The sequence below is a fragment of the Physeter macrocephalus genome, chromosome 14 (assembly GCF_002837175.3).
Source record: "Physeter macrocephalus isolate SW-GA chromosome 14, ASM283717v5, whole genome shotgun sequence".
Classification (NCBI taxonomy): domain Eukaryota; kingdom Metazoa; phylum Chordata; class Mammalia; order Artiodactyla; family Physeteridae; genus Physeter; species Physeter macrocephalus.
Window position 1 is genome coordinate 93,191,682 of NC_041227.1, and position 26,229 is coordinate 93,217,910.

General features: G+C 53.2%; 1 protein-coding gene across 3 annotated transcripts in view; it reads right to left on the reverse strand.

Annotated features, from left to right (window-relative positions):
* ABR (ABR activator of RhoGEF and GTPase) overlaps positions 1-26,229 on the reverse strand; it is a 158,351-nt gene that overhangs the window by 22,929 nt on the left and 109,193 nt on the right. The window contains exons 6-12 of one of the 3 annotated variants that reach the window (XM_028498286.2): positions 19,555-19,740; positions 14,266-14,373; positions 11,401-11,461; positions 6,531-6,583; positions 5,804-5,944; positions 4,025-4,146; positions 1,563-2,207 (exon numbers count right to left, since the gene is read on the reverse strand). In XM_028498286.2, coding sequence (XP_028354087.1) covers positions 1,940-2,207; positions 4,025-4,146; positions 5,804-5,944; positions 6,531-6,583; positions 11,401-11,461; positions 14,266-14,373; positions 19,555-19,740 — 939 coding nt within the window. In that variant the 3' untranslated portion in view covers positions 1,563-1,939. Of the gene's footprint in view, positions 1-1,562; positions 2,208-4,024; positions 4,147-5,803; positions 5,945-6,530; positions 6,584-11,400; positions 11,462-14,265; positions 14,374-19,554; positions 19,741-26,229 lie in introns of those variants that run through there. The other 2 variants (XM_028498287.2, XM_028498288.2) reach the window with 2 other exon arrangements.

Below are 26,229 nucleotides of genomic sequence, written 5' to 3' on the forward strand. Positions count from 1 at the left end.
AACAAGCTAAAGACTCAAATGCGTTGTCATGTAGTTGAGCAACAGAAGAGGATGCAGCTGTTAAATAGGATCTGATAGATTAAATTGCAAAACAGCACGTGTAGTCTAATCTCATTAAAAAATACACATATACACACACACACGTATAAGCATAGAAGAGTCTAGAAGAATACACCTCAAACTGGTGATAATGGGGGGGTGATGATCAGTTCTACTCTATACACTTTGATATTGTGAGCATTTCTTGTTATAATAAGCTAGTGTTACATTGGTGATTAGAAAAAAATTGTGTTTAAAAAATATTATTAAAGAATAAATTGCTGCTTCTTTTGTGACTCAGAGAACAACACTGTGCCTCTCCAGTGACTCTTATCATGTTGTGTCACATGCTGTGGTCACACACAGGAATGTCTTCATTCTCCACTGGATAAGGAGGTCTGTGAGGCATCTGGCACACCCCTGCAGCCAGCAGCCAGTAGAGGTGTGTAAGCATGGCTTCAACTAAGCAGAAGGCCATGTCTGCACACCTGGGGAAGGACGGAGGGCACAAAGCCTGCTGCTCCCAGGACTGGGTGAGAAACATGCATGCAGGATGCCCCTGAAGTGGGGATGCTGGACAGAGCCTGCTGGGGAAACAGGCTCCACCGAGGCAGGGTGAGCCTGGCTGTTCAGGAGGAGGACACCTGTGCTTGTCAGGAGGCTCCCTCTGGGCAGATGCACCTGCAGTCTGACCCTCAGCCCTAGGACATTCCCCTGAACCAAACATCCCTGGGGTTATTACTATGATCTTCCTCTCCCCTGTTCAAAGAGAGATATCTGGGTTTAAAGAATCTTTAGAGGCCATTTGGTCATGTATTTCTCAACAATTGTTCCCAAAGCACCTATTTCTTACGTGCTAAGTGCTAGGGCATAGGACTGAAGAAAACAGCCCCCTCACTAGAGCTGAAATTCTAGTGGGGAAAAGAGAAAGCAGAGCGTGCAATTTTAATTCAGTACCAACAAAGCCAAGCAAAGAGGTAAACGTCTGGAACCAGGAAGCTGGGCACCCAACCCAGACTGTAGCGGGGAGACATCAGGGAAGGGTCATCAGGTGAGGTTAGGCCTAAGGCCGAGTCTGGATGGGTGAAGAGGAGAGACCAGGCCAACCAACCAAGCCCCTCCACGCTCTTCCTTCCATTCATGCGTAAGGCTCTGCCTGTAAGGTGCTTTCCTCTAGCCACTGTTTTCAAACACATGAATTTAAGGCTAGCCATTGTCCTCTAAAGAGCACTTTGGCTACATCCCATAGGTTTTGATATGGAGTGCTCTCATTTTCATGCAGGTCTAAACAGTTTGCAGTTTCCATTTTGATTTCCTCTTTATCTTGAAAGTTTTAACTTCCCAGGCACATATTTAACTACGTTCTAGTTGTTAATTTCTAATTTTACTGCACTGTAGTTTGTGAACATGACCAGTACACTATCATTTTTTCTTTTTAATTTGAGATTTCCTATGCAGCCTAATACATGATAAATGTTTGTGAATGTTCCATGTGTGTTTGACAGAATCTCAGTTCTCTGTCAGGACACAAGCTTCTGTGCATTTTTAGATCAAGTGATATTCAAGGCCCCCTCTGTTATTTATTTGCCGACTTGATCTGTCCATTTCTGAGGGGCCTCCCAGGTCCTTTCTCTTGCATACATCTTGCTTTTCCTTAAGAGGGACTTTTTCTTCTCTTGCTTTCATATTCTGCAGTGTTTGGCATACACTGTTCCCCAGGAAACGTCCCATAATTAACCCCACTGAATTCTGAGCACTGACTCCTTGGCCCGCCCTCCATATGCTCAGTGCTAATCTGCCATGGTTAGAGTCTTTCCCTGGGCACATAAATGTATCTTGAAGACTATAAAGAAAGGCCTCCCACTCTTACATCCTGCCTCCCTTGTCAGACTCCCAAACCTTACCACTTCCCCTCCCTCCACCTCCCTGGCACACCCAATTCAAAGGGCCCCAATAAAAAAGGCCAACTTCCCCGCCCCAGCTGATGCCAGGCTCTGCTTACCTCCTTCTGGATTTCACTCTTAAGGGCAGAGATCTTCATTTTCATGTCCTCCAGCTCGTGGTCTGGGAAGGGGTGCACCTGGGGACTGGCCTCAGACTCCTCAGGGGATGGAAACACTAGGTCAGCCAGGGGGATGTACCATTTGCAGTCATATTGCTGGTGCTTCCTGCAAACAAGTCAGAGGGAGATGTGAGCCCGAGAGGAATTTGGATCTTCAGACCTGAATTGCTGGAACCAAACACCACCTGAAAGGGATTTACTAAGAACTCATCAAAGGCAAGAACAATCCCCCTCCTTGAGAAGCCTAATCAGGAAACACTCGTGGACTAATGATAGTTGGGTTCAAGGGTCAGGCAGCAGTAAGGGCTCTGGACCTTGGGCCTGCCATTCTTCTGGCCCAGAACAACTGATGTTCTTAAACAGCCCAAACCTCTAGGGTATGAGCAAGAGTGGTCTCATGCTTTCCTGTTCCCCATCCCACACTCTTCCTTCCCTTCTAGCCTATCTATACTTAGCTTATATTCATTATCTTCTAGGCTAGAGATAGAATACAAATGCTATTTTGAATGCCAACTTTTATCAATAGAGGTCACATGGGATACTGAGTTGAGGATTATAAAGAAACATCCAAGGGACTTCCCTGGTGGCGCAGTGGTTAAGAATCCGCCTGCCAATGCAGGGGACACGGGTTCGAGCCCTGGTCCGGGAAGATCCCACATGCCGTGGAGCAACTGAGCCTGCGCGCCACAACTCCTGAGCCTGCTCTCTAGAGCCCGCGAGCCACAACTACTGAAGCCCGTGTGCCTAGAGCCCGTGCTCCGCAACGAGAAGCCACCGCAATGAGAAGCCCACGCGCCACAACAAAGAGTAGCCCCCACTCGCCGCAACTAGAGAGAGCCCACACACAGCAATGAAGACCCAACGCAGCCAAAAATAAATAAATTAATTTATTTTTAAAAAAAGGAGTAAAAAAGAAGTAATCTCTGAGAATGTACCTGACCAAAAAAAAAAAAAAAAAGCCAGGGAGTCATCCCCTCTTTTGAAACTCATAATAACTTCTCCTTCTCTCACTTCCCACAGGACTTTGGTTTGCACCTCCCTGCAACACTGAGCGTATGGCTTGTCTCCCCTGGCACACCGTAGATGATAAGGAAATACAAGTGGAAGAATGTGGGAGTGAATACTGAATAAGCTTTTCTGCTCATGACACAGAGACACCCATATCACTGGGTATAGTGATGTAGGTGGAAAGAAGCTTTCAAGTCAGATTAAGGTTCAAATCCCATCTCCTCCACTTCAGTTGTGTGACCCTGGGCAACTTATTTAACTTTATTCTAAGCTTTTTCTCTTATCTGTGAGATGGGGATAATAATACCTACTTTGTGGAGTCACTAGGGAGATTAGAAATAATATATTCAAAGCATTTATTGTGGCACCTGGCATGGCACAACCACTCAATAAATGATACCAGCAGATTTAATGAATATTCACTGAATTGCAGTTAGCAAAAATTTAGAGATGTCTAATAAAAGGAGAATGCTTAAGTAAATTATGGCATATCCACTTGTAACATCACGCAGGAAAGTAAAATGATGATTATGAAGATTAGGCAGCAACAGGGAAAATGCTTATGACGTGAAATGGAAAAAGCAGAGCCCCAAATTGGGTATTCACTCTGATTACAAGTATACGAAAAAACATAAGAACATTTTAAAAAGCTGGAAGGAAATACAGCAGCAGGAGACTGATGCTTATGTTCAGGTGGGTGACGGGTTTCGTTTTGGTTTTTTTTTTCTGTAATCTGGTTGCATTATCTTTACAATTAAAACCATGATTTATTTTTAGAAAAAGGCTATGAAGTAAAATTAAATTAATTAATATGTTTTTAAAAAAGGGAAAAAATGCAGACTGCCCCAGGTAGCTGAGGCGCTCCACAGCGGGCAGGGTCTAGCTGCACTCCCGCCCCCCACCCTGCACACTCACCCCGCCGATGTCTTCTTTAGCTTGGCGCACAGCAGGACGTCTGTGAAGAGGAAGACATGCCGCAGCTTCCGGGAGCCCTCCGACACTTCCACCAGGAAGCCGTCCTTCACCAGCTGCCGCGTCTGAGGGAGATGGTACACCCACCCCCGCCTGGGAGTCAGCCCAGGCAGGGCCCAGCCTGCACCTATCCAGCTGTGGGGGTGAGGGTGGGGCTCCAGGGAGGGACCGTAGTGTCTGGTGGTTAAGAGCACCGGCTTTGGGGTCAGGGACATGGGCTTAAATCCAGACTCTGCCACTTCCTGGCTGTGATCTTGAGGGCAATTTCCCTGATTTCTCTAAGCCTCAGTCTTAGCAACTGTAAAATGGGGATAATGATATTTGCCCCACAAGGTAGGAGTCATGGTGTATGAACAGTCAGCACAGTGCCTGGCATGTAAGATGGGATCAACAAGCGGTAGCCTTCCACTTCCCTGCAGCTCTCAACAGCTCACACCTGGATGGACCCACCCTGGGTCATGAACACTCCCTCCCACCCCCACCATAAAACCCCCCTAACCCTGCCTAAGATGCTGATCTAGTTTCAACTAAACCTCGAACTGCAGAACCACTCAGGCCCATTTACACCGTCTCTGACCCTGGACTTCCCTCCGTGGGGCCATCACAGTGTCCTGGGGAACCTGCAGCCATCTCTAACCTGGGCTCTGGCTGGTCCAGAGCATTTTGCTCCACGCATAACTTCCAGAGCCTCCTCCCTGCCACCCTCAGAGCCAGCAGGCTGCTGTGAGGCTGTCATTATCTGTCCCAGCCTTCCCCGTATTATGTGCTGCGTGACCTATATATGTTGCAATATGTAGGTGAGCACGTAGAAAGTATACAATTAAAATGATCTGAAACTGGTCATGTTCTAGGGCCTCTGGAGCTCTTTCAGACATCCGCAGAGTCCAACAAACTGGTGACATCCCAGGGTTTGCAACCCAGGGCTGGGAGCTGCACTAGGGACAGCTCTCTGTACCCTATTAGTCACTCTCCAGAATGTGTCCCTCATTACTTCCCTCCCCAGGAGACACTGGAGGCTCGTAAATGTCACAAAAGGAGCATAAACCCAACCAGCCTTCACCCCTAAACGCCACTTAATTACCTCTCTTGGACAGGAAACCCCGTACGTGGGCCAGGCTGCTGACCCATGCAGGTAACTGTCCCTTTGACTCTTCACATTGCTTCCCCTCACTGAGGTGCCCCCACCCTTCCACCAAAAAGGGCCCCCAGGGAACTGGAGCTGCTAGCCACACCTAGGCGCCCACCTGGGACAGTCCAGCCACCTGGCAGCCTCAGTCATCTCTCCCTGACTCCACAAGCTCCCTCAGCTTGAGCCATTATCTTCCAGGGGACTCTGAGGACATCATACCGCCCAGAGCGGGGTGTCTGCATTCAAGAACGAGACAGCCAGAGCCCTGGTCTGGAGGTCAGCGCATGAGGCTTGCAGACAGATAACGCCAGCTAAAGAATCCAGTTCCAACACTTACAGCCGAGAGACCTCATGCAGGAGACCTGGAGAGACCCTCCGGGGCCCCGTTTCCCCTTCTGCTCCTGTGGACTGTTATGAAGATTAATGAGACGCTGGACTTTAAACTGTCAGTCCAGGACCTGAAGGCCTCTCCTTGGCTGGGAATGAGAGATCAGGGTTGGAGAGCCACAGAGCATCGGGCAGTGGTGCCCGAGCGGGCAGGAGAGCAGGGACGGGCAATCTGGGTGCCAGGCTATGCTGGGTCCTGAGCTCACCTCCCCCTTGGGGGTTGTGACTGCAGTCCGGCGGGGGTCAATGTCCTCATTGATGCTGGACAGGAAGTTCTGGGAGATGCGGAGGGCATCCTGTAGCAGCGGGTAGTCTGGGTGGTCCACAGGTGTGTGCTTCAGCAGGTCCTGGGAAGGATGGGGTGGTGAGTTGTGGGGAGCGGTTCTGGGGCTTAGTGAGAAGACAGTCGGGAGAACTCTATCCTCACTAAAAAAATTCCGAGGGAGACACTAGGGACCCACACTCTAACCTGGTCATACCTGCAAAATCTGAAATAAAAATTAGGCTCAGAGCAGCAGGGGTGAGGCCAGTGGCGCCCCTTTATTCCTGCTGCAGTCATTACTCTTCCCCCGGGCAGCACAGGCCAGGTGGAGTCTCATGTCACCAAGCAGCTGGGAGAGATACCCCCCTACTCACCCCACAGCTGCTCCAAGGGCACCGGAGACCATCAGTCAAGGGATCGGGAGGCAGGAAGTGCCTGCCTCCTGGGGAGCATTTGGCCCCAAATCAAGCTTAGTAGCCAAGCTATTTTTAGGCCCTGGACCCATCAGCATGGTCACCACAGGCCAGCAGGTGCAGTCAGGGCCCAGCGACCCTCTGCCCAACTCCCCAGATGGGCTGTTCTCAGCGACTCCAGTGCCCGCCCACCCTGAGTTCAGCCTCCCATCCAACTCTTGAGCCCTCTCAGGCCATTCAGGGGGGGTACACACTCACGTGTAGGACAAGGGTGCTCCTGGTTACTCGGTCAATGGGCTTGTAGAGCAGAGCTGTTGGGGGCAGGGGGAAAGGAGACAGGTCAGATGAAATACAGGGAGCAGCTTGAGACCTTACGGGGCAGCCTCATGCCCCGACCTGCCTCCCTCCCTCGCATGGACATCCGCTTACAGGAGGCCAAAGTGGGTTCCATGGTAACCCACACCTCCACTTTCACCCCAGGCAGGCCAGACAACACCAAAAGGGGGACACACAACTCTGGTGGCCCAGGCCCCCTCCCACCTGCCTCCTCATCTCATCTCCCACCAGACGTGATGTTTTCGAGGGCTGTGCGTCCCCCAGGCCCGTCCTGGCCTGACCAGTCTCAAAGCAGACACTGATACTCCTCTGTACCCTCCACGATGAATCACACAGCCTTACCCCCCAGAGCTCCAGGACTCTGGGGGGGGGGGGTCACACCCGGGACCCCAGAATGCAGGAAGGAGACACTGTTTTCCCAGGGAGGGCGGTGTCCCCGTGCCCCATCATTCTCATATCCCTCTGGTCCAAGGCCTGGCACCGCCAGCTGGGAACAGCATGCTTCGTTCTGACCCGCACGGCTGACCTCATCTCCATGAGGAAGACCCCTCTCCATGCCCTCAACCCCCTCCTGGCTGAGGGCCAAGGAGGCATGCCCAACCTCCACAGAAAGGCTCTGCTCTCAAGCTAGTGGCAGCTGGGGGGCAAAGATTTCCTAAAGGAATTCAGGTGGGGCTTCGAGTATGAGAGCCCCTGAAGAGGCTGGGAAAATGCAAGCTCATCAGGGCCCCCACTGGCCACACCCCTTGGTGACTAGGACACCAAATGAGGATTGCTGGGACAGGTGGTGGCGGCAGCTGGCCCACTGACACTTCCAAACAAAGCTCCTGCGAGCAGCTGTGCCCTGCCCCTCCCAGCCTGGGTGGTTCAGCTCCGGTCCTGCACCTGGACACCTCTGTGCATGGGGTCATGACCTTTGTCCTCCTGCCGTGGGAGCAGTAAGAGGCAGGATGCTGGTCTGGGGAGGAGGACCCTAGAGTGGGTGTCCCATGGGACCAGGCTGTGACAGGTCCCAGAGCTGACATTCATGTCCCAGCCAGCCCCCAAACCAGAGTTCCCCAAAGCCCTCGATATAAATACCCTGCGCAGTGCTAAATGGACACTTTGGGGAATAATCTGAAGGCTACGGAGAAGATGCAGTCTCAGTGGTGTGCCCCGAGCCTCATCTGTTGGCTTTGCCTGGCTGCCCATTAGAATCACTAGGGAACTCTTAAAAGATTCAGATGCCTGTTTCCCCCCCTCCCATCAACTAAACAGCAGGCTCTGATGGGCAGAACCCAGGCATCACCATTTTAAAAAATCTCTCCTGTGCTGATCCTGATATGTCATAATGGTTGAAAACCACTGCTTTATGTAAACACATCTCCCATGATTTATTTGCAGCCCTTTCTTAATTTAGCAATTTCTAAAGCCCCTCCCCATGGGCTATGGGAGCTAGAATGGACAGGACCAGGCTTGGGGTATCTTGGGACAGTGAGGGTACAGCCCAGTTACCAGCCCAGGAGGGGGCCAGTTCTGAGGATGTCTAGGGTACCCACCTGTGGCTCAGCCCATCTGCAGGGGGAAAAAAAAATCACTCCCTGAGAACCCCAGAGACCCAGAGAAAGTGCAAGCTCAGCAGACACCCGCCAGGGTGGGCCCTCGAGTTCCCGCTCAGGGAAAGCTGATACTACAGTGTCAGCTCCCTCTCTGCCCCTCTGTCAGGTCCCAGGAGGAAGAGGTTTCTGACTAAGCTCAGAGGTCTGCACAAATGGTGGATTGGGTTTCAGACGGGTTATTAATATGCCTACGGTCACCTCAAGAGTCCACTTGATTGTGGCCGTGGAATGAGTCCTAATGCATCAGCCCCAGGTGGTGGAGGGGCAGGTGGGAGGAAGGGTGGGGAGAGGCAAGCGCAGGGAGAGGGCCCTGGGGCCACGGTCAGATATGGAAGGAACCAGTGCGGCCCTGATGTTCGTGCTCTTCACGGCACCTGCACACCTGCTTCCCCTGAGAACGCAGGGTGAAGAGTCCACCTTTCCCCCCTCACCTGCTCCATGGCTCCAGCAGGATGGCCTGCTTCCTGCCTCTGCTTCACCCACTCTCACCCCTCCTCACCATGGGGCTCCTGTTTCTGGGACAGACACCATTCACCAAGTTGCAATGCTTGTCTCTCCCCCTCCTCCAGAAAGCCTTCCCCAACCAGGATTTTCACAAGCAACACTCACAGCGGCTAAAAGTCAAACCATGACGTGTGCGAGCTGGCCTCTCTCCAGTTTGCTGAGTACTTACTCTGTGTCCAATGGCACTGTTTTACATGCGTTATTTCCTTTAATCAAAAAGGGAAGCAATTATCACTAGCCCCATTTTACAGATGCAGAAACTTCTCGAAAGCACAGAGAAATTATGTAACTTGCTCACAATCACAAAGCTGTAAGGGACAGCTGGGTTTTGAATCTACCCATGGTCTACCCGTGCTCCTATCTTTGAGACGTCCCCTTCTGTAGGGGAAGCAGCACCTGCAAAAGCTCGGTGGCCCTCGGGAGGATTCTGGGAAAGATTCACCGGGAAGGAGTGGATGAGCGGGCCTCTCTTGTTGCCAAGGTGAGTCCCCTTCTTAGGGGCCTGGGTCACACGGGACTTTCTTTGCACCTCCACTGCGTGTGGCCTGGAGCCCTGCAGACTGGGCGCTCCGCACACAACCGCTAAGGCAGACAACTGCAGAGTGAGCCCCAAGTCGCACAGCCTCCCTGATACCCCACAACCAGCACCCCTTGGAGGGGCTGAGAAGATTCAAACAGCGTGGTCAGCAAGGGCTCCTTCACTCCTGACCCCTCACTTTAAAGCTGACTTTGCGGCAGGGACCAAAGAAACCCTGAACTCTAGGTCCCAGGCCTGTTTCACTAAAACGAAGCTTCTTTTGGGGGAAGAAAGAGGAAGCAAAGGGCCGACCATTTCCTCTTTAGGGAGACTGACTGGAGACTTGACCAACTCCTAGGCCAGACCAAAAAGGGCATTTTCCCCTCAGATCTAGGACTAGGCCAGTTTCAAGCCTGTCAGAATCTGAGCCGAGGGGTGTGGACCCAGGTCAGCGTCTGCCTGTGACTACAGCTGTCCTGCTGGGACAGCTGGAGAGGGGTGACCTCAGGGGCTATCTCCATCACGAGCAGTCTTCAATGCAGGACAGCCCGAGAAGGTGAGGGGACAGCTGATCGTGCACAGCGGCCCCTGGCAAGAGCCCGAGAAACCTCAGCATCACTCCTCCAGCATGCTGCCACCCCCCTCTGTTCAGCCTTCGACAAGGAGCTCCGGGTTACCACGGAGATATGAGAGCAAAGTGACTGAGAGGGGTGCCGAGACAAAACGCCTGGTGGGAGAGAAGACGGTCCTGAAACCAGCTGCCTGCCACAGGAGCCCAGAGCAGCTGGCCTGGGGCAACATTGGACCCTTATGCCCCTGCCAAAGGCAGCCTGGCTCATCCCTAAGGTACCTCTGGCCTCGGAAGGCGGGGCCCACTAGCTTCCGGACACTTCCTTGCCTAGATCTGTGCCAGCCTCCTCTGAGCAAGAGCCTGGCTGACTGCACACACCTGTCCCAGGACCCCCTCACTGATGGAACTGCAAAGACGATGCTCTGCCCGTCCCCCCTATTGTTTGGTGGGTGTGTGACCTTCACAAGGCAGCAGCCGGCCACGCCCCCCTCTCCCACCAGCATTCACGGCCAAGACCTCAGCTCAAGGGTCTCCAGTGGCTAGAAACGAACCCCCTGGGAGCAACCCCATTCCTTCCTGCTCCCAACCACATCCACATTCTCCCCTGCCATTCAGAGAGGAGAGAGCGAAGGCAGCGTGTGCACTCCAAGCACACAATACCCTGGCCTCTCACGAAACAAAGAGACTCCCAACTTCTCCCTCCAGCCGGGGCTGGCGCCCTCCTGCAACAAGGCACTGCCATCCAGACCATCTGTCACTCTCCGATTGGCCCCTGCTGACCCCTCTCCAGCCCCAGGGTGGCCACCCCTGCAGGCCCAGCCTTGTCACTTTCTCTCCATAACAGCCTCTCCAGGAAGCTGCCCCCAGCCTCTCAAGCTGAGCCACTAACTCCCCACAGATCCTCGGGGGTGCCTGGACCCTTCTAGCCTGGTCCTCCCATTTCCAAGCCACCCTGCCCCGAGTGGCCCCCAGACTTCAACTCCAGGCTGGAAGCTGGCCGGCACGGGGTTAACATAGGTCCAGCCACTTGTCCCCCCTCCCTGCCCCGCTGCCCCCCAAACCTTGAGGGCCACATTGCAGCCCACTCCAGCCAGCCCCCAGAGGTGCTCGGGAGAGGGGGCCTGGGTTACCATAGGTGCAGTTACAGCAGAAGCGAATGATGAGGAGAATTTCCATGGCAGCCTCCGTCCCCGCGGCAGGAGCGGGCGGCCATAGCTCCCAGCTCCCCAGCTCCCATCAGCGGCCCGGCCACTCAGCCACCTTCCCGGCTGCTGCTGCACAGCCTCCAGAATCAAGCAGCCGCTTCTGAGTGCTCCTCTAGCAAGGGGGAGGGGAGGGGAGGGCTGCGTGCGTGGAGGGGGGAGGAGGAGGAGGGGAGTGAGCCTCCTGCTGGCATCCTAGGGAGGAGCACGTTTGTAGCTGGCCAGCTGCCTGGGGACAGAGGCTGGATTCCTCGCATGCACACGCTCACACACACACGCACACGCTCACACACACACACGCACGCGCGCGCACGCGCACGCACACGCACAAGCAGGGCACCGTAGTCCACAAAGCCAGACAAAGGAAGGTGACTGCTATCCAAGCCATTCCCCAAAGTACCTTCCATAGTGACTGACGTGTGGCTGTCCTTGGAGTCCTTGGGACCTTTCACTTTCAGTTCCTGCCAAACAGAGGAGAGGAATCACTACCTGGCCTGTCCCCTGAGCCTCCTCATCCCCCATCGTGAGCAGGGCAGGAAGCAGGGCTCTGAAGCCCCGGGGCGCAAAGAGGAGCAGAGAGACAAAGACTAACAGGTGCAGGCCTCCCTCTGCTTCCCGGCTTCCTGAGCCCCTGGGCCACACCCATCATCTCCTGGAGCCTCGGGGATCCAGCAGCTGACACAGGCAAGAGGAGGGTTTCCAGGGACCAGAGAGGGCTGCTCTCATGGTGCTCCTCAGACTGGTCCCCTGAAGCCCCTCCCCAGCAGCTCAGAGGGCCTTCCAGAGGCCCACACCCTCCTCCACCCCGCAGCAGCGGCCACTACTTGGAGGTCTGTACACGTCAGCCCAGGGCCAACAGGCTTTTAGTGGACAAGCACAGCGCACCAGCTGGTCCTTGGGCATGAGCTCTTGAGATAAGGAGCGAAGGGTCCCACGCACCTGCACAGGGGGAAGCAGGGAGGTGCAGGGCAGTCTGAGCCGTACCTTACCCATATTGAAAGGGACTCACCCAGCCACCGGCCCCACCCGCACTCCCCACCCACCATGTCTGGGCTGGGCGTCAGAGAGGAAACTTCAAGGAAGGAAGAGGCAACACCCCTCCTGGATCCCGCGCAAAGTGACAGGGAGTGAGTGCCGGAAACAGACCCCGGGGATGGCTTATCTGATCCTAACCTTTTTCATCTGCATTTAGAGTCAGAGGTTCCAGCTCCAGCCCTTGCCACTGGACCAGTGTGGCCTGTAATTGGAGCTGTAATGCAATCCCCACTTGGAAGACTAAGTGCATGGCTGGAGGAGGGGGGGAGGTTTCCCAGGGGACGTGTCAGCAGGAAGGCGGGGACGAGGTGAGGCCAAGGTCAGGTACCAGGTGATGTTGCCTGCTCTGTCTGGGAGGAAATGCCCAGGCAGCGGGAGCTCCACACGTCCTACTCCTGCCTCAAGCTGTTTCTAGACAGAGAAAACCCCCAGGGACTGAGCCTGGGCTGTGGGGCTGGGGGAAAGGGAGGTTACTCAGCTTCTCAAGGCTGTGTCTGGATTCCAAGATTTAGGGAATTTTTCTCCATGTCCCCTTCCAGTGCAGCCTAGAGGTATGAAATCGCTCTGCTGCAGAGGAGGAGGGCCTAATTGCAGTAATTAAGTGGCAGCACCAGTGGGAAGTGACGGCGTCTGCGCATGAGTCAGGGTGAGAAGCCACTGGCAGCAGGCCACGGGCCTCGCTCCGCCCTTGGGGCCAGCTGGCCATGAGAGGGGCTTGGGGAAGAGGGCAGGGGTTTCTGCCAGCCATAGAGAACAGTCAGTCAGCCCAGGCTAAGAGGAGAACCCCCCCGGCCACTCTCTGGACCACACATGACCCAGGCACCCGGGCAGCCTTGGCAGGTCACTCTGAACACAGAAGGGAAACTCAGTTTGTTCCCAGGGAGGGCGGGGAGCCGTGAGAGGAACACCCTTTCTCCAGCCTCGCTGCTCCACTTAGAGGGACCTTCCCACCCCTCACTCCACTCCGTCCTGCCAGGCAGAGGGTGACTCACCTGACCCCTGGGTTTGGGAGAAGAAACAGAGCTCAGCCCTCCTCTCTCTGCCCCCAATAGATGTGTTTGAACGTGGAGGGGAAGCGTCAGCAAATCCAGTGTGGCCACAGATCCATGTCCACATTTTTCCAATCCGGCTTTGACTGGTAATCAAGCTGACATTTTCACCTCCATCTGCCCTACTCTTGCACCGCCTCCCAGCTGATTCCAGACTTGGGTATAACCCTTATAACCCCAGTAGTTTCTCGAAAACTATCCTGCACCTCACCAACTTTTCCAGCATCAGAGCTGAGAGAGAAAGCAAAGGATTCAGAGGGGCCTATGAGGCAGGACTTCCAAAACTGCAGAAGGAGCTCCCTTTCCTTGGAACCAGAGGTTCTCCTGCCCCAAGCGTGGAGCTGGGTGTTGTGATTGTAAAGCCAGTGGCCTGGTGGGGGGTGGGGGGTATCCCTGAGATCTTTTTGGCTCAAGGGGTGACCTGGGCTGTGCTCCTGAGGAATCCTAGAGCCCTTCCCTGCCACTTCCTGGATAGAAGTGTCGGCAGCAGACAATGCCACATCTCTGCCCCGCGGAGGAGGGTGGTGGGGAGGCTGGGCTGCAGCCGCAGGGACAGGCATATTCCCAGCCAGAAGGTCTAGGGCTTCTTACCCACGTGGCCTTTGTCCGCTCTCTATGGGACTGCAAGGATCTTAAAAGATCACCTAGTCCAGACTCTCTCAAAATCTTCCTGATTATAAAAATCACCTGGGGAAGTCTGTTAAAAATACAGACTCCTGGGCCCCACCCCAAACCTTCTGAATTGAAGCTCCAGGGAAGGTGCCTGAAGATCTGCATTTTAAACAGTGCCCCTGGCGGTTCTTGCCAAGCAAGCCTGGGATGAGCTGATCAACCCAGACACCTCATTCTCCAGCAGAGGAAATAAGCCCAAGAGAAGGGAAGTGACTTGCTTAAGGTCACCACAGTGTGGGAGAATGCTGCCTTTTTAATTTTCTTTTTTGCTTTCCCTGTTCTAATGCAGAATAACCTAAAACAGAATAACAAAATCATACATAAAGCGATATTCTTATGTCAAGAGGGAAAATGTCAAGTGCAAGAAAGCAAATCAGGCTAAGTGTTACTCATCAGGGGAGCCATTTTCCTCACTGGCAAGCAGGGGAGGAGAGGCCCTAAGGCTAGAAGGCTCTGAGCAGCCCCCCAAACCCCGAGTCGTAGGGGTGGCTGTGCAGGGAGCTGCCCACCTCGGAGATCTTCTGGAATTGGTTGTTGGACTGGCTGCACTTCTCAGCTGTCTCCAGAGCGACTTTATAGTTATCCACAAACGCTTTGTACACGCCAAGCTGGCTGGCCTGCGGGGAGAAGAGAGAGAAGGGCAGGAGAGGGATGGGGAGAGAGGATTAATGAATGGATGAAAGCATAACCAGAGCACCTGGAGCTCCCTTAGCACTCAGAACCTCTAACTCAGTCCAAGTGGCTAGCTGGGAGCAGAAGGAAAAGGCAGGATGAACATACTACAGTTTCCCTTTGAACTTGGTAGTTTCCATGGAAACTGGCTCAGCCAATAAGGTTAACAAGGGGGTACTGGGGGTTGGGGGAGCAGGGCACGGCCTTTGTTGGCATGCCAAAATTCAGTTCACTGCAGCATTTGGCTTTATTTAGCATCATCAAAGTCTCGCACGGTTTGAAGCCCCTTAATGCCTCACGCATCTTTCATATCCTGGAATTAGCTAAAGCAGGGGGAGACAGGGAGAGGGGTGGGCACATGTGGTCTGCTCAGCGCCCCACTCCCCATGCTCAGTGTGGGGAACTGCACTTAAAGGCACAGTCCCCACTTCCCTCGGCCTCCCTCGAGGTCCCTGTCCCCACCTCCTCAGCCTTCAAGGAGCCAGAGGTCCTTCCTCTCCGCACATTTGCATGTCACTTTGAACCTAACACAAAGCTTTCCACAGCTTCGGACCACACAGAGCCTCGTGGCCTCCTTGGGGAGGCAGAACAGATGCCATCAGCCCTTTCTGCAAAAGGGGAAACCAAGGCTCGTTAATTCAATTCCGCAAATATTTATGGAAAGCCTTCTCTGTGCTCTTGTACATTTCCTCTTACCAGAGCAAAGGGTGGAAATTCTAATTAAACCACAGTGAGGTACTACTTCATACCCATCAACCTGGTCAAAATTTAAAAGGCTAATGATATTCAGGGTTGGAAAGAATGTAGGAAAATAGGAACTTTTCCAGACTGCTTGCGGGGGTGTAAATTAGTATAAATATTTGGAGAGTAATTTGTCAATAACTAATAAAGTTGAAAATATGCACAGCTTAGCCTACTACTTAGCAAATCCTCTTCTACAAACAGACCCCAGGGCTATGCTGTCCCGTACGGGAGCAACTTGCTACACATGGATATTGAGCGCCTAAAATGTGACTAGTCCAAACTGAGATGTGCTGAGTGTAAAATACACACTGGGTTTCAAAGGCTTAGTATGAGAAAGAGAATGGAAATTATCTCATTAATTTCTTAATCTTGATTACATGTGGACATGATAATATTTTGACTCTATTGGGCTAAATAAAACATATTCTTAACATTAATTTCACCTGTTCATTTTTACTCAAAAAATTTTTACTAGAAAAATTTAAGTTATATACGTGGCTCGCACTATATTTCTACTGGAAAGCACTGCTCTAGAGAAACTTGCATACGTGTGTGCACAAGGAAATGTGAACAAGGGTATTTACCCGCCTCACTCTTTCTTTTGTGAAAAGACTGGAAACAAAATGCTCACAAGACGAACCCATACACACACAATGTGTAGAGGAACCCATACACACAGTGCAGTTAAAATGGATGAACTAGATCTTTGTGTAGCAACACTGACAAGTTTCAAAACGAATGCTGATTGAATTGCAAAACATATGATACATATAGACTCACTTACATACACTTTAAAAGTACCTGCAATGTCATAAAAAGATATATATGCGTAGCAAAAACACGAACTGCAGCCTAGAAGGCTACACACCAAATTCATGTCAGTAGCTGCTTCTAGGTTGAGAGGAAGGGCAAGAGCCAAGGGGGAGAGAGAGAGAGACTTCATCCTCATCTGTAATGCTCTATTTTCTTGATTGAAAAGTCTTTCCATATATCTTCAGAGCTTAACATCTGTTCATTCTGGGAGGTGACTGCACCTTTGTTCACTACATTATTCTCTAGATTTTCTGGTTAAAATTTTTTTCAATGAAGTAGTAAGGACGTTCAGCTGCTGCAAGGCTTCTACCCAGCAAGGTACGAGGGGGGAAGTGGGCTGCCCCTGAGCCCTGCCCCGGATGGACTCTGCCTTCTGCAGAATCCCTGCTCCTCAAGGATCCAAAGAGGTGGGTGGGGGACCTGGAGCCACCCAGCGCAGAGACAGAACTCGAGGAAGCTGGCAGGTGGGGCGCAGGAAAGCCAGAGGAGAAAGTAAGGACTGGGATGCTTGGGAAGAAGCCAGGGCCAGAGCCGTGCAGGTCTCAGCCCCAGATGGGCCAGACTTTTCAGAAAGGAAAATCCCAGATGGGGAGGAGCGGGAAGGGATGGAGTTCGTTTCCTCTTCCAGAGGGAGTCCTGGCCCACTGGTGTCCCGAGCTACAGGGGATGTGCTAGCCAGTCACTTCCTAAACCAAAGTATCATTTCTATTCTTCTAAGGATGCACATTCCTTGTCCCCCCTTCCCACAGAAGGTGCTCAGGGTGGAACGCTACCCTCCTACCCCACTACAGGAGGGAGTAGCCGGAGGTGAGCCAGAAGCAGGAGCCACCTGGGCAGAAGGCCTGTGTGCAGGGGTCACCGGCCATCCCAGGCACTGCCATCTCCATGGAGCACCCGAGTCTGCAGGGTCCAAGGCCTGGCCTGCCAGGTCCATTAACTGGGAAGTGGAGGTTGCTTGGAAACAGCAGCTTGGCACTGGGGTGATCCCATAAAACAAATAACAGAGATGCTAATTCCCTTCTCTCAGTAATGGATAATCAAATACCCGGAGACCAGCTGAAAATAAACTGTCTCCAGATGCCTGGTCTGCCCGGCCTCCTCCCAAGCCTGTAGCCCCAGGGGCTTCAGACATCAGTTCATGATGCAGGGGGAGGGAAGAGGCGGGTGGCAAATTCATAGCCAGGCCAGTGAAGCTCAGAGCAGAATGGGGAAGCCTGGTGACAGCAGGGTCCAAGTGACAAAGATAAACTGGGACAGCCTTTCCACTGTGCTCCAGGCTACTCACTCCTACCACCCCCCGCCGCCCCCTCCCCCGGGGTTTGCTCTCTTCTGCCCTCCTGAGGGCTGAGGAGAGGCTGCCCACCAAGCCAATCAGCTCAGGCTCCTGGACCAGGCGGGCAGTGATGACTGGGTGTTCATCATCCCTGAACTGGGGCCAGCACTCTGGGGCTGCCAGAACCAGAAGTGTGGGGCTCCCTGGCAACAACGCCTTTCAGGGGTGCTTCTTCCTAATAATAATAATAATAGCAGTAATAATAGTAATAACAGTAATGATAACGGCTAACTACTGAGTATTTACTAATTTACTATATTCCAAGTCCTGTTCCAAGAACTTTTCAGGTATTAACTCACTCAGTCCTCACAACAATCCAATAAAGTAAATACTATTATTATCCTCGTTTTTACAGATGAGGAAGCTGAGTCAGGAGAAGTTGGGTAAGTTACCCAGTGTCACAAGTTTAACCTGTGGCAGAACCCGGATTCAAACCCAGCTGCGACCTGGCTCTAGAAGCTGTGCTCATCTCTGTAACACTGCTGTCCCTCAGGACACAGACCTCAGGTCCTGTGATGTCTCCTCAATGCCTTTCCAACTTCTCCCTGGTCCCAGGGGTCAAGGACACGGTGCACTCATTCACCCATTCACTCACTCACTCACTCACTCATTCATGTATTGATCACTGGGCTGGTTCTGGGTGTCCAAATTGAAGAAAATACAGTCTGTCCTCCTGGAGCTTATGGTTCTGGGGAGTCAGGCAGTTTAGTGTTCACGGAGTGGGTAAGCATAGGGGCTGCATTTCAGAGGCTGTGGAAGGATCCTCCACGGAGGTCATTTCTAAATTGGAAACTGACCAAAGAAGCCAGACAAGACAGAGAAGGACATTTCAGGCTACAGCGCAAGTACAGAGAGGTCAAGCGTGCTTGCAGTGTGAACTGAGACCAGAAGGTTCAGCGTCGGGGGCGCAGAGGGTGGGGCGGCAGCAGCCAGAGGCCAGGGGTGGACTGAGGCCAGCAGCAGAGGGTCTCATAAGCCACTCCTCGGAGCCTGGCCTTTATCCAAATCCCTGAGCAGGGGGGACTTGAGGTCCGGTCAGGAGTTTAGAAAACGCTCTCCTGCTTTTAGGTAGAGGCCAGAGGCTGCCTGGGAGGCAGGTCTGGGGCAGAAGCCACTCATGAGGCCACAGCAGTGGTCCAGGTGAGGGCGCCAGAGGGCTGGAGAGAAGCAGGTGGCTGTGAGCTTTAAAGAAGTGGACTCCATGGGATGCAGGGAGGTGGAAGGGGGTGGGGGAGGGGAGGTGCCAAGGATGAGGCCCCGGTAGTCATGGATGGACGGCGGGTGGGACATGGCCGCACCCACTGAGACAGAGGCAGGGAAAAGAGCAAAGAACTTCAGAGCCAAAGAGTTCAGTTTTGAGCATGCTGAGCTTGTGGCCTAGCAGCATCCAAGCAAGAGTCTTCTCCATGTAAGAAAAGCAGAGCCCTGTTCATTCAACAGGTCCCACCACTGCAGGGGAAGAAAAGGAGAAGCACTGCTCCCTGCCCCCCCACCACTCATACCCAGAGGATAGGGCCGCAGACTCCTGAGCTCCATCCTGCCTGCTGGACTGGCAGAAGTTATGTGGCGGAGAGCCGGGTGGGGGCCCTGCGGGTGTGACTGGGGGTCCTCAGGGGACGCGGCCAGAGATGGACACTGAGCTAGAGGAGACGGTGTCTCTGCGAGTCGTTCCCGACCAAGGCCGCACGCTACTTCCACCTCCTCTCTCCTTCTCCCTGCCCTGCCATGCGGGTGGGCTGGGCTCTTAGTGCTTCCTGCCCCAGGGTCCTCAGGAGAGGATCGTTAGCTGACATGGTCTCCCTCCCGACTCTTCACTTCAGAGGCAGCGCGGAAGTGAGGCGAGCGTCTGAAGTCTCAGGTGAGCAGTCCCTGCCTATCCACCTGGCACTTGCCCCTCTGCCGGCTGAGGTACAGGGCCCTGCAGCCCAGCAGGGGAGCCTTTGGTCCAGCCCTGGAGGCCCCAGGTGAGAGAAACAGTGCCCTGCCAAGGGCACCCACCCACGTGGCCTGCCTCTGGCAGCCCTAGAAGCAGTCTAGGGCTTCACTGGGGGAGGCTGGGAGTCGGGGCACCAGGCCCAGGTTCCCCATAAGGCAGAAGCCCAGGCTTTCCTCCAGGACTCAGAAATGGCCCCGGCCTTCAAGGAGGCCAGGAGGTCTGGGGCTGACCAGTCCTCCCTCAACACCGGCAACTCCACTGAGGCCCCGGGTAAGGGCCCTCTATCAACGGGAGACTCACCAGCTTCTGGAAGAGGTGGCCCATGGTGACCTGGCTGTCCCACTGCTGCACCTTGGGGCAGAGGTTGTCATAGAACTCCTTGTGGATCTCGTAAATGTCCTGGATCTTGTAGAAGATGGTCTCGATCTGTTGGATGGTGAGCACGGGCTGGGAGGTGGTGGCAGTGGCCTTCAGGGGTTTCATGGGCTGGGAGAGAAGAGGAAGAAAAGAGCAGAGGCGAGAGGCAAATAAACCGGAGGGTCAGCAGGCCCAGGGCCCAGATTAGGCCCTCCTGCTGCTCGAGTTCTGCCCAGATAAGGCCACTGCGGCCAGAGCACCTGAAGCGTGGTTTGAATGGAGCAGCTGCTGTCACAGGCCCCAACAAGCCACCCATTACTGTAAGAAGAGGAAGCCTGGTCCAGCAGTCGCACCAGGTCCGAGGGGTGGGGCCGGGACGCATGTCTCCCACCCCGTGTCCCCTGAGGGGCCTCTGGTTCTCAGCCTGTACTGGGTTTGCCTGACGGTTTAACAGGGTCCATGGCTTTCTTGCACAATGGCCTCATGCTCGGAGGTCACCAACTCCCTTGTCATGCTTCAGTGGGAAGGAGGGTTGACTGGGAACTCAACCCTTTAGCTATTTCCTTCCAAGAAACAGAACATGATTCTAGGACTTGGGGAATAGAGTTTCTAAGGGACCCAAACCAATCTCAGCTGTACTGATATCTTAAGTTCCCATCACTTAGTATAGAGAGAGCAGGTGGCATGCCTGCCAACCGTGCTACCTCCTGTACCCATGGCAGACACTGCTAAGCGATCACAATGATCTTTCTCACTGAGCCCTGTCGTAGCCTCAGACTCTTTCTCAATGCCGAGGTTGACATACAAGGTGACATGCAATATCCCTCTCCGTCACCTCTGCTTCTCTACACCAAGATGCTCCAAGGCCTGCTGGTGGAGAGGGTGAGGTGACAGGCAGAAGCTCAGGACCATCCCCAACACTTGCTGGGAGCTGAACTCATCACCTTAAAGCCCAGCATTAAGGGAAAATGAGGCTTGGATACATTTTCTTCAGTGTGATTTCTGTATTTTCTAAATCACCTCCAGGGAGTAAACTTTAATTTTATAATCAGGAAAAAAAAACCTATTAAAATTCATCATTGAAACAAACAATAAATGATACTGAAGGATAAAGAGCTCCTCCATGGTTGACCTTCCTTCAGCCCTAAAGCCCCCCAAAGATGCCCAGACTGCACACCAAAGGCCCTTCAGGGGAGAGGGTCTGGGAACCTGCCCCATAGAGAAGGCATGCGGGTGGGGAGGTTGGGGGGAGGGATACGTTTACTTGAGAGAGAGAAGCCTGAATCAGACATGGTTGGTGTTCTTCATCTACTGTGAAGATAAAGGGCTGTGTGGAAAGAGGCCTTTGACTTAGTCTGGGTCATTCTGGAGACCCAGGGGGCAGAAAGGAGAAGTTGCAGGCGCAGGTATGGGCTCACTAGAGCCGCCCCCCACTATCTCACAGGATTAGTTAGCGAGCTTTCGACAAGGCAAGCAGTCTAGCAGAGAATGGGTGACTCAATGCTGGACTGCAGGGAACACCTCCACTGAGGGAGGCCGAAGTTATCACTGGCTCACCCTGAGAGAAGACCCCCAGCTCGAGCCAGCCACAGCAGCTGGAGGTCCAGCCAGGCTTCACTCTATCCTCCCATCTGTCTGTCCACAAGGGGAAGTCCCACCTACTTAAAAACCCAGACAATGCTCTGACTTCTGGCTCCCCTGTCCTCCCAGCTCTAAAAAATCCAGACATGATGATGAACGCAGGAAAAAGGAGAAGTCCTCCTCTGACCCTCTCAGTGCTGGAACCAATGAGGCCTTCATGTCCAGCCCTTTGCTAGGAAAGCAGGCTGGGGTTCGACCTGGTGCAGGCCAGGCAGTGTGGGCCAGAGTCCCAGTTCTGCTGCTTAATAGCTGTGGGCAAGTCACTTAGCATCTCTGGGCCTCAGCAGCCTTATTTGTGAAACCGGGGTAATATTACCTTCTCAAGAACACTGATGGGAAGATCAAAAGCCATAATTTATCTAAAATATTGAGTATGTGCCTGGCACACAGAGGGCAATCAATAAATGTTAGCTGCTACTGTTATTACTATTTACTGCACAAATAATGGCCCAAGCGCCCATGTAAGGCCAGACCAGGGGGTGTAGGGGGTATTCAGTGATTCACTAATCACCGCCCCCATGGAGCCTCCCATCTAGTAGGGGAGACAAACAAAACACAAGGAAACAATCAAACACAAAATCACACGCAAGTGCAATGAAGGAAATAAGAAGGGGATGTCCTGCTGAGGGACAAGAAGGAGACGCTGACCTGAAATGGAAGCACGGGGGCAAAGGGGACAGTATTTCAGGCAGAGCTCCTCAACGCCTGGTCCCAAGGTGGGAACAGCTTGGGGAGAGAGAGGAGCTAGAAGCAAGCCAGTGAGCCTGTGTGCTGCGAGCCAGGGAGTTGGCGAGCAGGGCCCTAAAGGAGGGCTGGAGGGGTGAGGAGAGGCCAGGTCACACGGTGGGGAAGGAATGCGGCTTTTAAGCCCATGTAATGACCTGGCTTTCCCTGGAGGGATTGAAACAGGGGAGTGACGGGGTCCAATTTTCCCTTTAGGAGATTATTTTTATGACTCATGTTCCTTGCTCCGGACAACGTTATAATCTATTTGGGTAAACTGGACCAACACAAATGAAACATTTTCGTGGACAAAGCAAGATACACTTGTTACTCGACTTGGACTGTCAATACCAACTGGCACAGCTGGGAGAGGGCTTCACAGAGGAGTGATGGGAAAGGGCCTCAGAGGAATTATCGGAGTAAGTGGAAGGTTGGGGCCTGGGGAAGCATGCCAGGCAGGGACACAGAGGGAACCGGGGCCAGGAGAAAGGAAGAATGTTTTCCCCACCCCAGGTGGGCAGCGACATTGAGCTCATGGCGCCCGATGTTCCGTGAAGGATACAGAGCTGGCCCTTGGGATCAGTCAGAGTTTATCCTTTTTTCCTCTATCTACCCAGGTCCAGAGGAGGGTCCAAGTCACCGCGGAGTCCCTGTCCCAGCCGGGGTGCAATCCCCACCCGGGGGGAATAAAGGAAATAGGAGAGAACAGTCCTCGGGGAGAAGGGGGGCGGTGTCAGGATTTCTCAGAAGCTGCTGGGGAAGCACTCAGGCCTATGCAGGGACAAGACACGACTGCTCTGCTTCCTCCTAAAGTCCCACTCTGTCTGCAAAAGGGGAAGCGCCGGTGCCCACCAGGGGCAGGTCACACGGACAGGGACTGTGCCTGGGGCGTCAGGCCGTTGGTTCTCAGGACAAGGCTGGGGGCCTTTGGGGGAAGGGAAAGTGCTGGGTGCGTGCCCCTAGCTGGCCTGAGACCCTTGGAGGCAGTTATTTTTATCTGGTGAAGCCCTGAAAATAGGCCTCGGGCGGGGAGGGCAGCAGAAAGGCACAGGCAGCCCTGCTCTCCTGACAGAGCACACCAGCTACCCCTCCCTCTTCCCAGAACCCTGCAGCAGAGGACGGGGTGCCAGTTCCCCATTTTACTAGAGTTAACTCTGGCTCTGAGCGTCCCATGAAGTGCTCCTGAGGAAGGTGGGCCAGGCGGGCTCGGGTTCGAACTCCTTTCATGACTTCACACTGTCATTTGTCTCTTCTGACCCCCAGCAAGGTGCCTTTTGACTTTCGAAACCAGGGAAAGAAATCGGCCCACTTCCTCTACCTCCTAACCCAAGAGGCCTGGAGGCTGCCACATGCACCTTTGTTAACTAGCACCACAGGCAGGGGGCGAGGGTGGAGGGGTCGGCGGAGCTTCCTGAACCTATCTTACAGATAAGGAGCAAAGCAAACTCCAGAAGGAGAGTCTAAGAGAGGAGGGCCAGGTGGGACCCAGGGCTGGAAGGTGCTGAAGGCAAAGACAGGCCAGAGGCAGCACCCAGCTCACTTGCAGCCTGCAGAGACTTGCAGAATTACGTGCATTTGGTCTGCCCCCTTCCTCCACTCCCCACCTCAGCCCCAGCTCCCAGACCCTCTTCCCTTGTCATCTGAGCCCATCAGGAACCTGGAGGGTTCTGGAAGGTTACCAAACCTTGCCCAGCCAGCAACCCAGGCGGCGGCAACAGAGCCTCCTGTGTGGCCTCCCTGTCTGCGTCTGTGTGTCCACAGTCCAGGCTACACACGCCCAGCTGTTTGCGTATCAGGAAGTGTGAAACTGAGAGCAAACACTCAGGAGAAGAGCTGCGGGAATGGGGGTAGGGTGGCAAGAAGGAGAGCTGGGCGTGGGAGGCGGAGGAAGCTGGGGAAGACAGGTTTTCTTCTCTGAACGCCTCTGTCAGATCACCCCAAAGAGCAAAGGGCTTCGCTCCTGGGTAGCTGGGAAGGGCCCCCAGCTCCAGGAGAGAGAGGAGGGCTTGATTCCTCATCTCTGAGGCTTATCATCTGAGACTGTGGCCGTGGAGGGTCCTGCCCCCTCTTCCGGAGGGGCCTCCAGGTGCAGACCAGGCCTCCTGGCTCGAAACTCCCTAGCTCTTTGCCTCTGCTCCAGAAAGAACTAAGCCAGGATGAACAAGCTGGGGGGAAGAGGAGGGACCTACCCTGGGTCACACCCCAGGACTGGGAGCCTCAGCCTCACAGTTTTTGCCTTGAGAGCATGAGCTGTTAGAAAGGCAGGCAGGCAGGGAGTGTCTTGGCCCCTAAATCTGTTATCTTTACCCAGACAAATGGAACTCAAATTAGGCCCAGTGACAGATGAGAACCGAGCTGGAATCTAAGAGGGGCACGCTTCTGATGGGAACATGGACCTCCCCTTCCTTCAGGGAACCGGTGGGTTGATGGAAACAAACAGGCTCTAACCTGCGCTCTTTCCCAGAACAGGAGAAAATAATAGAATCCGCTCACACTCGGGCTCTAAGAGCTTCCCCTGCAAAGTCACTTAACCCTCACAACAACCCTATGAAGAGAGTACTAATATCAGTATACCCAGTTTGCTGGTGGACAAAATGAGGCACAAAGGTTCATTAATCTGCTGAAGGTCTACAGCTAGTAAGCAGTCGAGCAGGGATTCAGAGCCAGGCAGTCTGGTTCCTCTGAACTTCTTTCAAATATGCACCCTCTAAGTAATGACAACTATGCCCCTTTGTTTGGGCACAGCAGTTCATAGTTTATAAGGTGTATTTCGCCTGTCTGTCCTCCTTCCTTCGGATAATATTTCAGTGTCTAAGTACCTGGCACTGTACTAGGTCCCCAAAAGGATCACCTGATTTTCTCAACCCCATGAAAGAGAGAGAGAAGGTAATGGTCTTGTTTTCATCTTCAGATGAGGAAGCTCATGTGAAGGCCTGGTCTGCACCTGGAGGCCCCTCCGGAAGAGGGGGCAGGACCCTCCACGGCCACAGCCTCAGATGATAAGCCTCAGAGATGAGGAATCAAGCCCTCCTCTCTGTCCTGGAGCTGGGGGCCCTTCCCAGCTACCCAGGAGCGAAGCCCTTTGCTCTTTGGGGTGATCTGACAGAGGCGTTCAGAGAAGAAAACCTGTCTTCCCCAGCTTCCTCCGCCTCCCACGCCCAGCTCTCCTTCTTGCCACCCTACCCCCATTCCCGCAGGACTTCAGATGAGGAAACTCATCAAGAAGGTTACCCATGGCTTGCCCAAAGCCGTTGTTTTTTAAAAAAAATTATTTATTTATTTATTTATTTATTTATTTACTGGCTGCGCCGCGCAGCATGTGGGGTCATAGTTCCCCAACCAGGGATTGAACCCTTGTTCCTTGCATTGGAAGTGCGAAGTCTTGGCCGCCGGACCGCCAGGGAAGTCCCACCAGTGGTTTTTAAAACCGACAATGCATGTAAGAAAGCATGTGGCCCAGTACATACATACACACATACACATATCCACACAAGCCAAAAGTTGCATGAAATAGTACTTATTCTTACTACATGGGATGCATGCCGACATTTTCTTTCTCATTTGTTTTAAAATGCTGGTTCACCCCACTTCACTGATTACGCTACCCACTGATGGTTAAGTTGCACAGTTTGAAAGACAGGGCAATAAGTCTACTATTAATGGCAGCGTCAAGTCTTGCCCTAGTTCTGGCCCCAGAACGGAGTCCTTATGGACCTGCCAAACTGTTCCTCCCTTGAAAAAATGACTGTGCAGACCAACAAACTCCCAGTGGGATCGACCACCAACTCATCCCAGTGTGTTACAAAGGAGCTACACATCTCAATAGTTACTCCGGGGGTAATAAATGCCAAGTCCCCTGGGACACCGGGTGACAATACCTCATATCGCAGCAAGTACATAAATGCGTACCTTACAATTCTTGTGAGAATGACTTTCTACTGATTTACATCTACTTTTCTTATCCCTCCTTTTTCTGATATCAGCTGATGTCTCAGACTGCGCAACACCCAGGGAAAAGAACTCTACATGCCACAATCACTCTGCATAATAAGTATCCAGACGCATCTAATATGCACTTTCTTCAGAGGCAAAAACATCTTATATCTGTGTGGTTACTTTTTTTTTTTTTTTTTTTTTTTTTTTTTTTTTTGTGGTATGGGGGCCTCCCTCTGCTGCGGCCTCTCCCGTTGCGGAGCACAGGCTCCGGACGCGCAGGCCCAGTGGCCATGGCCCACGGGCCCAGCCACTCCGCGG